This window comes from Durio zibethinus, chromosome 1, assembly GCF_047325235.1.
Source record: "Durio zibethinus cultivar Kanyao isolate XHJ-2024 chromosome 1, ASM4732523v1, whole genome shotgun sequence".
Classification (NCBI taxonomy): Eukaryota; Viridiplantae; Streptophyta; class Magnoliopsida; order Malvales; family Malvaceae; genus Durio; species Durio zibethinus.
The window spans coordinates 4,146,660-4,158,390 of record NC_143162.1 but is presented as its reverse complement, the minus strand read 5'-3'; the positions used below and the strand labels follow the sequence as shown (position 1 = coordinate 4,158,390).

The 11,731-nt window shown below is 34.0% G+C and overlaps 2 protein-coding genes across 2 annotated transcripts; both read left to right on the top strand.

Moving 5' to 3' along the window:
- The first annotated feature begins 286 nt into the window (after nucleotides 1-286).
- Nucleotides 287-2,617, top strand: LOC111310991 (D-mannose binding lectin protein with Apple-like carbohydrate-binding domain-containing protein). Its single transcript, XM_022910371.2, has one exon. The coding sequence runs from the start codon at nucleotides 691-693 to the stop codon at nucleotides 2,197-2,199; it is 1,509 nt and encodes a 502-aa protein (XP_022766106.2). The 5' UTR covers nucleotides 287-690; the 3' UTR covers nucleotides 2,200-2,617.
- Nucleotides 2,618-8,077: 5,460 nt separating this feature from the next.
- Nucleotides 8,078-9,668, top strand: LOC111310594 (uncharacterized). Its single transcript, XM_022910067.2, has one exon. The coding sequence runs from the start codon at nucleotides 8,447-8,449 to the stop codon at nucleotides 9,359-9,361; it is 915 nt and encodes a 304-aa protein (XP_022765802.2). The 5' UTR covers nucleotides 8,078-8,446; the 3' UTR covers nucleotides 9,362-9,668.
- Nucleotides 9,669-11,731: the final 2,063 nt, after the last annotated feature.

Below are 11,731 nucleotides of genomic sequence, written 5' to 3'. Positions count from 1 at the left end.
TAAAATAATTATTTTATTTAATAAAAATTTAAAATATATCTAAAAACTAATAAAAATATATAATTTGATTCGATTTCATTTTTTTTTAATTTTTCACTTCTTAATTTAAAATTCAATTTAAATTTAATATATATTTTTAATATTTAAATTTAAGTCAAATCAAATAAAAAAATTAATTCAAACCAAATAAAATATTATAATTTTAAATTAATTTTTTATTTTTTCCCTTGTACATCAAATTAATAGGCATCAATTAAACTCAAAATGTAAGGCATAAATAAACAAAAATAATATTATATATATACATATGTATATCTGAATTTGGAACTCCCACCAACACCAAGGTGCTATTACGGGAATAAGAGCATTTATTTGAAGATCAACTTGCAACTTGCAAACAGCCCATCATACATATAGAGACTTCACCCAAAACTAAACGCTCTCTTTTTTCAACTTTCGGTGGATTCGATTTCTTTATTATACCTAATTTGTTTTTAAAGTCTTAACATTAATAAAAAAAATTGAAAATATATCTAAAAGGACCCTAATTATCGAATTAAAAATCATAAAATAATTTTAGTTCATAATGCCTAGTGACTATATAGTAACTATAAATGGGCTCTCAGGGCTGCTTCTATCGTCCTCTCATTCTTCAGCCTCTCTCTCTGTGTCTCTCGATCTCTTCCCAAAATGGAAAGACCACTCAACTCTGCGACTCATCCAATTTCGACTCGGTTCCTTTCTCTCCTCATCAGTTCATTTCTTTTCACGTCGACATGGCCATGCATCGAAGCTGCAGCCACCCAAGAGCTTCTTACAAGCTTTGAAGCCACCCCAAATCCTTCAATTCCCTCATTCCAACCTCTCCTTAACGATTCCTCAGGCAAGTTCTCTTTTGGTTTCCTCCGATTCAACTCAACCCAACTAGCTCTGGCCGTCCTGCACGTACCTTCCAGTGAACCCCTCTGGCTCGCCAACCCCACCACCTTGGCTCGCTGGTCAGACAGCACGAAAGTCTTCTTCAATGGCAGTCTTGTGATTGCAGATAGCCGGACAAAGGTGTTTTGGTCAACTGAAACCCAAGGTGACCAGCTTGTCCTACTTAATAATTCAAATCTTCAGATACAAAAAAACCTCGACAACAGCAACGACCCTACTGTTTTATGGCAAAGTTTCGATTTTCCCACAAATACCCTTGTGGAAACTCAAAATTTCACTTCTACCATGACCCTCATTTCTTCAAATGGCCTGTATTCAATGCGTCTAGGTAGCGATTTCATTGGGTTGTACGCTAAATTTGACTCAAATTCTGACCAAATTTATTGGAAGCACAAAGCTTTACAAGCCAAAGCTCGGATTATTGAAGGTAATGGACCGATTCACCTCCAAGTTAACTCAGATGGGTGGCTGGGAATGTACCAAAATGGAACAACCCCGGTCGATGTTGAATCTTTTAACAGCTTCCAACGATCCCTTGATGGACTCCTTATGGTCCGGTTAGAACCGGACGGGAACCTCAAAGCTTATTACTGGGCCGGGTCAAGTTGGGTTTTGGATTACCAAGCTATTCGTGAAACTTGTGACTTGCCGAATCCCTGTGGTTCGTACGGTTTGTGTACTCCCGGGTCGGGTTGTTCTTGTTTGGACAATACTACGGAGCTCTCATCCGGTGAGTGTTTGGGCTCCGGGTCCTACTTAAATAATTTGTGTACCGACCCGAAAACTCAAAACGACATCAAGGTTTTAAGAAGAGAAGGGGTAGAGGTGCCGTTTAAGGAGTTAATGAATTATGAAACAACGTCGTCTTTGGAAGAATGCGAGGACTCGTGTGAAAAGAATTGTAGTTGTTTTGGGGCCGTTTATAATAATGCATCCGGGTTTTGCTACATCTTGGATTACCCGGTCCAAACCCTGTTGGGAGTGGCGGATGATAGTAAAGTGGGGTACTTTAAAATGAGGGAAGGTGCCAGAAAGAAAAAAGTGGATGCAGGTTTAGGAGTGGGGATTGGGCTATTAGGTGGGGCCGCAATATGTTTGATCGGGGCAATCGGGTTTGGAAGCTACAAGATGTGGATGAGTAAGAGAGGACTGAAGCGGATCTTGGAGGAAGAAACGGGTGGTGTAATATCCGGCCCGTATAAGGATCTCGGATCGGCTAGCTTTAGGTCGATCGAGATGTGCAGTGGGAGTCGTCGATAACTCGAGAAAATTATAATTTCATATTCGATTTTTTAAGAAAAAACATTTTAAAAGTAAAAATAAAATCAATATTGGTATGATGACGTAAGCAGTGACATAGGAGTGGGGGGTTTGGCAAAAACTTTTGAGGAACACCACTAACTTTAGACGGCCTAGCAGATGTGGGGTCAACTTTTTGTCTTTTGTTTTTTGGGATTTTTTTGGTTTCTTCTAGATGGTAATGGGATCATGGGACCAAGCTAATCCTAATTGACGATCTTTTTATATAAATTTTGTATAGTGTTTTTTATTTATGTCGATGATGGTGGATTCTTCACGTGGGATCATGTGGGCCACACTTGGATGAATTTGTCTACACCTTTTTGTATTTTCGTCCTCGACAACCATGATAGTGTAGTAAAAATCTCTCACCTTAAAACTCGATACAAGTAAAAATCTTATACATATTGTTTGTATAAAAAAATGGATCCAATGGCAGGTACTTCAAAAAAAAAATGGAGACAGGGCACAAGTTGATTCAACGTTTGTTCTTTATGCTTAAATTAGTAAGTAGGTTTTTTCACTTTCATCAGCCATCATTAATTGTTTCATTTTACTTACAATATCATATTTGGGGTGTTTAGAACGAATATATTTTTGTAATTATATATATGTTTAATTTTAATTTGAAGTTGCGCCTCATATGTTTTCCGAAAAATTAGCAATTATCTATACTGTAAATTTTGATATGTTGCGGTTGTTTCGTTTGCTACTCAAATCTTTGTCCTTCCTATGTTTTATGTCAAAAGCCGAAGATAGTCACATGGGCCGACTAGAAAAAGAGCCTCAGGTGTATTAGAAAAAGCAGCTCAGAACGAGACTCCTAAGCCCAAACATGAAATTCAGTCAGAACTTTCCTATGTATCATTCTCGGAGTCGGAGGAGAAACAATTCCTATGGCTTTATTCTTTCTTTCCTTTGTACCCAAGGGGTAACTATATATTTTTACACCATTCATAATAATTGGACATCATATTTTGTCACCTTTCACCATCATAGTCCTCAATTTCTTGACCTTTTACAACAGGAAAAGTACTTGTTTCACCCTTTCCTAGCATTTTTTCGTTTTTCTTTTCATCTAATCAGTTTGTAAATTTGACCTTTGTCTCTTTTCAATGATAACTTTGGAACCGTGGAGGCTATTGCTAATACCATTGTCCATCGAAAGCAAGTCATCAATTTTAAAGTGATGCAAAAAATTTATAACAAATAAGCAATTTATGCTATGACAATTATATAACTGAGTGCAAAGTTGGAAATGATTTTCGTTAATGAGCTTCTGCAAGTTTGAAAATCATTGGAGAATCCTTCTAGTTTCTACCTTAGAAATCCATTTGACAGTGTTTTATATTAAATCTGATTAAAACCAATTGGCCATCATATTAGTATTTCTCTTCTAGAAGTAGCAAATGGATGAACTAATTAACATACACAAGGGATAAAGATATAAATATAAAAGTAAGCCACGCTAGAATAGATGATATTTGATGCAGCTGGCCATTTACTCCAAAGTTAAGGAACTGTTGTCATAATATTCTTCAACTAGAAAAGACCTTCCTGCAAAAATTTTCTAGGGCAGAAAGGGATACAGAGTACATAGTGGAATGGGAGTGGTAATTATTGTAAACATTGAGATATCAATTGCTTTTGGCTGAAGGCTGTTTTCTTAAGTCTTCTTCAGGGGATCCAATTCTTTTCTCAGTGCTAGAATTCCAGTTTTGCTCAGATATAGTGCCTGAGCCTGACATGTAAGAAATTGTGCTAAGAATAATGAATGACTGTCACTGTTTTTCTGGTGTCTGCCCCTTTACCTGTTTGTTATTGATTGTATCAGATATGATCATTTATGTCAGCTAGGCAGCAAGTACTTGGTGCAATTCTTTTTCTTTTGTCTTAAAGCACCTTAACTGGAGTTAATAGATTTATTATAGTCATGTTCTCAGGTATAAGTAAGATGCCATTGGAGGTGGTAGTTTAAGTGTTTGATATCAACTTGAAGAAGTCCTTTGGTTGGTGTATCTAATTAGTTGACCTGTTGAGATTGATTTGGGGACCAAAATGGGGATTTGAAAAAAAGGATATTGAAAGGCACCTTGTGTTTTCATGTTCTTGAGTCCACAAAAAGTCATTGCTGAACCTCTTCCGGCTTTCAGTCTTTTTCTTTCCTTCCTTACTGGCAGGAAAGCGCTAATTTCTAGACTTGACTCGGACTTATAAAACAGAAGGTTTGCTTCTGAATTGATCGGTCAATACACAAGCAAATTTGTTTCATATGTACATCTGATACTGCAATATACTGGTTCCTTTTTCCTTTTCTTTTCCGTCTTTTGGTTTGTAAGGGATAAAAAATTTGAGTGGACAACCACGGAGTAAAGAGGTTTAGCCCTTTCTATCGATGATGCCTATTTTCTATTGAGTTGCTGGTGCATCCAGAAATCACAGTCCACTCAAAAATTTAAGGTGGAATTAGAAAATCCACCCCATGGAACTTGCATGAGATGGTGACGTTTTGCCAAGGTTGTTCAGCATACTTGAATAAGGTTCACTATAATTGGTCCACTCAAACATCCCAGCATAATCAGTTAGGTATTTGATCTTTTAATGGAAAGAAGTTTGATTGAAAATGGTTTTTTTTTAAGGTTTTTGGTAGGCGAAAGGAGAGGGTGGTTTCTTAAGTAATGGAGCCTAATGCACTCTTTTAATTAACCATTTATATGTAAGTTGACTAATTTGAAGGGGGTGATAGGCTAGGTGTTTAATTCCCATTAAGTGCAATAAAGTATAGATATGGGAATTGAAATTTAAGAAAAGAAATCCAACTTAATTTTCTGCCCAGTTAAGGGAGTCTTTTCCGCTAATTCCGATTGAAATACAAATTTGGAAACTGTATTCTTCATCTGATGCCCTGAAGAACATAGTTTCAAGTAGTTGAGATGGAGATATAATGAGTCTATTAATTAGTTAAGTTGGTACCAAGCTCTTTTATTGTAAGAGAGAGGTTGGAAGTTGCTTTCCTTCTCTTTATGGCTTTCCTTCTCTTTATGGCTAGCAATCAACTTGGCTTTTGTTTTGCTAAAAGTAGCTTCTGATTCTGGAGGCTGGGGTTATCCTGAAAAAGATGAAGCCAAAATGAGAAAATAATGTGATCAATTCGGCTTGAAGAGAATGAACAGTTTCTGATCATGGATTCCAAATGTGTTGTCCATCTTATTTCTATGATTTGTATAACATTCAGATCGAGACTTCAAGTTGCAGGAAGTACAGTAGAAGAATAAATTCCAAAACTCAATATCACAGAGAGGTGAAGCTGGCTGAAACTCACTTTTCATTAGTTAGTTTGAAAATGCATAGAAGTGGGCCATATATCAACCAGAAGATGCATACAGAATATCTGAAGGAGTTCAAACTCTTTTTTTTTTTTTCTGTCACAACCTGTTACTATTTTTTTCTAAAAATTTGTCCTCTTGTGCAATCCTGGGATTGGGAATGAAGGCAAGGCAAGAAAAGTAAATTTCAAGATTTACTGCAAGAATGGATGTTTCCTGACCTGGAATGAGAGAGTGAACTAGTTCCTAAAGAAGAAAGGAATAACTCTCAGTTGGCTTTTATTTGCTCTTGTAGTTAATCGTAGGCAATGAATATGATGAAGGTGATGTTGCACATTTAAACTCTGCAACATGGCATTAGTGTTTTTCTAACATGGATTCATGAACCTCAAAAGATTGTTATAGAGAGGATCCAAGGCAGATGAGTTTTGTGTATTAAATTCTGGTTGTTTGCTAATGGAATGGTGATCCAAAATTTAGCCTCTTATGCCCTGGACCATGATCAAGCAGACATGCTATCTGTCTGTTTAACCTGTTTTGTAAAATCTTAAATATGAAGTTTGGGTTATTGTCTATCATCTTAAACTTTAAGATAATTAGTCCTCAAATCCTCAAATCCTCAAATTATCTGATTGATATGAACAAACATTTGTTGTTTTTTGAGTAAAATCTGCAACTTACAGCCAGAAACAAGTAAAACTTGTTACAGTCCAGGGAATTTTTTAAAAAAAATATTCAATGAAAATTGCATTCAGAAATCAGAAAACCTAGATTCTTACTTGATTAAGGTGTTTGCTTGATGCCAGGCTGTATTTGAACATCATAGTTAAATTGTCACAATGGAATATAACTCCTACTCGCTTTCTGCTATGACAACTTCGTAGGTTGAAGAACCTCGAAATCAAATGTGGTCCCCAACATCTTGAGCACAGTTCATGGGTAATTATGGGAAAGACAATATGGGAAAATATTGTTGTGTCCACTTTCAGCTCCAAAGATGTAATAACGCCATAACTTTTTGTGAATTGGTATGCAAAAATGAGAAATGCCTACACATCACTTTTAGAAACATCTCTTAATAAACATTTCACATATTTGAAATTATAGTACAATATTTGTCTGCATTTTTTTTCATATTAAATGTTTAAATCCATGTCATTTTCATAACAACTATGCAAATTCTTTTCCCTTTATGGAAGCAACTTTCTCCAAAAACCTGTTCGAAGAATAAGAAAAATCTCCGAGAATCTAACAATCTTTTCATCTTATTTGTTGCTGAATCAAGTCTTTGTTTACTCCATCTGATATTCTGCAATCCTAGGCTTCTATCCCAAACCAAAAATCCTATAGTGGTACTTTTTTTCTTTCGGCTTATGTTTCTTGTTTATCTTTAAGGATGTCCAATCAGTAATCATGTCCAAACTGTTGCCTAGCTGCCATGTCTTTGATTAGTTAATTATGGTGGTTTTCGTTATTAATTCTGTAATAAAAACGTTTCCCAATTGTAGTTGTAAAAATTTGATGAGGTAGATCCCGACGCAGCCCTTAAAAAAAAAACTGCGATACAGCAAATATTTTACTTACCATTTTTACCTTTTTCCCTCTACTCATCACATCACATCCACCCATACCTTGTAACTGTCACATGATGAATGGCTGAGATGGGGAAAATAGAGGAATTAATGGAAATGATGAACCCAATAGTCGCTAAAATCAATATCAACAACAGAAAATTTCCCATGAAATATCTCGAAAATTTCACTACAAAAATAGGTTAAGCGGTTATCATGTAAATATTATTACAATTAATGGGAGTTATTTTACAATTTGAGGATGTGAAAAGCTTATGTTCATGTCTGAATTGTATTTTTCCTATTGGTTTTTATAACATTTCTTTCAGAACAAAAAAAGTTCAGGTTTTATTCTGTAACTGATATTGAAGGAGTAATGGAGAGAAGAGGCTAGCCAGGCTTATGGGGAATCCTTCACTTCAGTCACTGTTGTCTTTAGCTGTAGTAGGTGAATCTGAAGAAAGATTTTAATTTATGGGACCATAACTCACTATCATTAATTCATCGTCATCACCATCAGTCCAGACCCATGTTATCCAATAGAATTCAAAGTCACCCCCCAATCCCATGTGTCTATAAAGTCTATGAATCAAATTCCTCTTGTTTTGGTTGTACCTTGAGACTTAAATTGATTGTATTATTCCCATTCATCCAATATTAGAATACTACATTTTTATTATTCCCATTCATCCAATATTATAACGGTATATTGTCACAGAAAACTAGGAACCGATAGCCGAGTCTTCGTTATTGCATCAATGTATATTTTTTATTAGTTCAGAATTGAGAGTAATATTTTTATATTGCCAGTGTGGGATCAAGTCAACAGTTTAATTGATATTAATTTAATCATTCTAATGAACAGGCACATGAAGCTAAAGAACAAAAAGTAATGGTCTTGGCTTGTAATTTTCATAAAAGAAAATTTAAGGATAATAGAATCGTATTTAATGTACACGGCTGGCTTGGAACATGGATTTCAGTTTTTTATTTTTTGCCCTTTTCATTTCTATGGCTGTTTTTGGTTTTTGTTTTTTTTTTTTTCCCACTGGGAAATAGAAAAGACAGTCCACATGGGACACACAGAGGAGAGTACTAATCTTTTGTCACCTTCAATCTTCCAATTATTTTCAGTAGCCTAACAAAGGAAGAGTAACTAATCAGTGTTTCCATTTTCTTGTGCCTGACGCAAGGAAGAGTAACACCTCTTTCTTTTTGCCTCCCTGTTTCTCCAGCATATATTCCAATTGAAGGGAAAAAAATCTTAATTTTCATCTTCCTTTTCATTTTCTTTCTGGGATTTTCTCAACAATGAGGAGCATAGCATCTTGTTACAGTGAACACGCCATCAAAGTGTCGGACTCTTATTGTTCAGGGCCTTCAGGTCAGGCCTATCTCTCTCCCAACCTTGCTCCTTCAACCCCAAATACTGTAACGTGTATATACAAAGCTAAAATCTCCTCTCAAAGAAAACTTCTGATCACCCTCACATGGTGCAACAACTTAATAGGCCAAGGCTTAACGATCAACGTTGGTGAAAGCCTGTCTACTCCATCTAAATTCAACTCCAATTCTCACCAACTGAGAAAGAAAAAAGGCAGCAAAACATTCAAATCTTGCAATTCAGAGATTGAAGTCTATTGGGATATCTCTAATGCTCGGTATATCAACGGACCTGAACCAAGTACCAACTTTTCTGTCATAGTTTTAGTTGACTCAGAACTCTGTCTATGTCTTGGGGATATGAATGAAGAACTAAATGTCAAAAACATTCGATCAGAACAAGAAGCAACTCCAAAATTCTCATTGGTTTCACGAAGTGAAAATTTCATAGGCAGTACTGTTTATTCAACAAAGGCACAATTCTGTGATACAGGATTGGCTCATGACATTTTAATCAACTGCAGTGGAGGAGAACAAGGTTGTAGAAATCCTGTATTGTCTGTCTGCATTGACCAGAAGAAGATTTTTCAAGTGAAGAGATTGAGATGGAATTTCAGAGGGAACCAAATAATTTTCTTGGATGGATTATTGGTGGATATGATGTGGGATTTGCATGATTGGCTCTTTAATCAAACATCAGGCTGTGCTGTTTTTATGTTTAGAACAAGGAGTGGGTTGGATAGCAGGCTTTGGTTGGAAGAAAATAGCAGCAGCTTGGAACAGAAGGAGAAAGAAAGAGCTGAGTTCTCCTTGTTGATCTGTGCTTGTAAGAGTCCTGACTAGTTCTTTGTTATTAGTTAAATTTGATTGGTTTTTTTTTTATATATATATAATAACTGATCTAAAGTACTTTTTTTTTTGTTTTTTTAAAGAAAAATACTTTTCATTGTAGATTTTTAAATATTAAAGAAGATAGATAGTTAATCTTCTGATTATAGAAGAAATATATGCTTAACTTGGAGTGGGGGAAATGAATTGCTAGAGTTGTAAACAACGAAATTGTAAATGAAACTTCTTCAATGGATTGCTTCTGTCTTACTGTTACACAGGCACAGATAAGGCAAAATTGGTATATTTTTTCCTTGATGATGTGCTTTTAATGAAACTTTTCCTTCAACCCTCACCCTTCCTTTCCCTCCTCCTTTCCTCTGCTCTTTTTCTCCTTTCTCCCTTTTGTCCTTCAGGACATTAAGCAAGTCAATGGAGGGTGGTTTGCAATTACACTATTGAAACTTTGCATTAGAGAGATAGATCCCTATGAATACAATTACTTTTTTTTTTAGAATGTTAAATTTTTAGTTTTAATAATCAAGGTTTAATCTCCATAACCTCAATACAAAATAAAAACTCCTTTTTAATAATTAAGACAATAACCTTTTTGTCTCTTTCATTATATATATTGAATAAAGAAGCAATGGTCATATTCAAATGCTAGGGAGCCACATGTTTTTTGCTTGTAGAAATGAAACTGATAGGATTCTGTTACGAATCAACAATAACCAATAGGAATTAATATATAGTTTCGTACATTGCTTTCGGATTGGGATTGATCAGAAAGGATTTCTTTTGGTAATGAAGCCAAAGATGCAATTCCCTGTTCCTAACTGGAAAAAGGGTTTTTTCTTTCTCTACCCATTTTTTTCCCTGATTAACCCAAAACTAAAAACAGGAAAGAGCCTCACCATGAGCCTCTGGCATTCCAAAAGAAAGTATTTGTGAAACAATTCTAAACTTTCACCCTAAAAAAAGAGAACAACTTAGTAACGGCCGGGTCTGAATATCTTAATTGTTTTTCATTGTTTGATTTTTCTATATAAATTGTTTTTAATTGTTTAATTTTTCTATATATTTTTATATATGAATATTAATTTTTTTGTTTGTGTGAAAATGGGTCGTCAAAGGATTTGGATATGCGTGATTAAAAGAGATTTTTACCGTCTGAAATGTACCCTTAAGAATGAGGCTTGTTGAGCCAGAATCAAATCCTCAGCAATACCTTACAATTCAATTTAGAAGGCCATTTGGAACTACAATGTTCACAAACCAACCTCCAATCTATCTATCCAAAGTGTCCCTTGTCAACCCTCCATTGGGATTTCTTTTTTCCTTGATAATGATTGATGAGAAACGCATAATTTGTTTTTAAGAGCAAGGACTTGACACATCTCAATTCTGTCTCAACTAATCTCACAACCCTTTCAATATAGTATAAGGGATCCATGTGCCATTAAAAATAAAAATAATTGAAGTTAACACTTCAATTGAGTGAATGGTTTTAAAATCAAATCATGAAGGAAAAAAAAAAATACATTTTAGTAATTGTCTTTCTCGTTTATTATAAAAATAATTTAAGATTCTTCTATCAAGGAATGAAACGATTGTAGTCGTTGGGAGAAAAACAGTACATCAAAGCATTTTGATATTTATGTTCGATTTGAATTTTTTTAAAAAAATTCATCTCTTTGTCTCTCTCTTTATATATATATATATATCCTAAAATTATGTTTTTTTTTACATCTAAAATTCTTACTTTTTATATTTTAAAATATATTTTATTATGTTTTTAATTTTTTTATATTAAAAATCATAAAATTTTAATTTTATAAAAAATTTAAATTTTAATATTAAATACATTAAACTTCAATTTTTTTTTTTAAATTCCGTAAAGGTCAATACAATAAATTCTGAATTTGAATTGCATTCTCATTATATTATACAAGAATTATGTGCACCTACCTTCCGTGGGTGAAAGAAAAAAAAAGGTGTGAAAAAATGTGTTTTAAAAGAAAAAAAAATGTTACATATAGTAGTTTTAAGAAGTGAGTAATTTTTTTTAAGAAAAATATGTAATTTATTTTTAACAATATTATAAAAAAACTTGAAAAACCAAAATACTCCAATTTCATTTATTATTTGAAATCATGATTTTTTTTTTCACAACAGAATTAATATCATATGATTTGATGGCATCAAATTTAATTGTTTATTTATAGTATAAAATAATAAAATGTATAAAATTAAAAATATACTATATTGTTTTAAGCATGATTGAATGACAAGAATAATCAATTTAAAATGGTTATTGAGTTAAGCTTTAATTAATCGCATCCCATCACATCCTACATTAATTGGATTGAATCTTTGAAAGAATAA

Excerpts from the sequence above, each read along its gene's own strand:
- LOC111310991 (XM_022910371.2), top strand. The coding sequence starts at position 691 with ATGGAAAGACCACTCAACTCTGCGACTCATCCAATTTCGACTCGGTTC.
- LOC111310594 (XM_022910067.2), top strand. The coding sequence starts at position 8,447 with ATGAGGAGCATAGCATCTTGTTACAGTGAACACGCCATCAAAGTGTCG.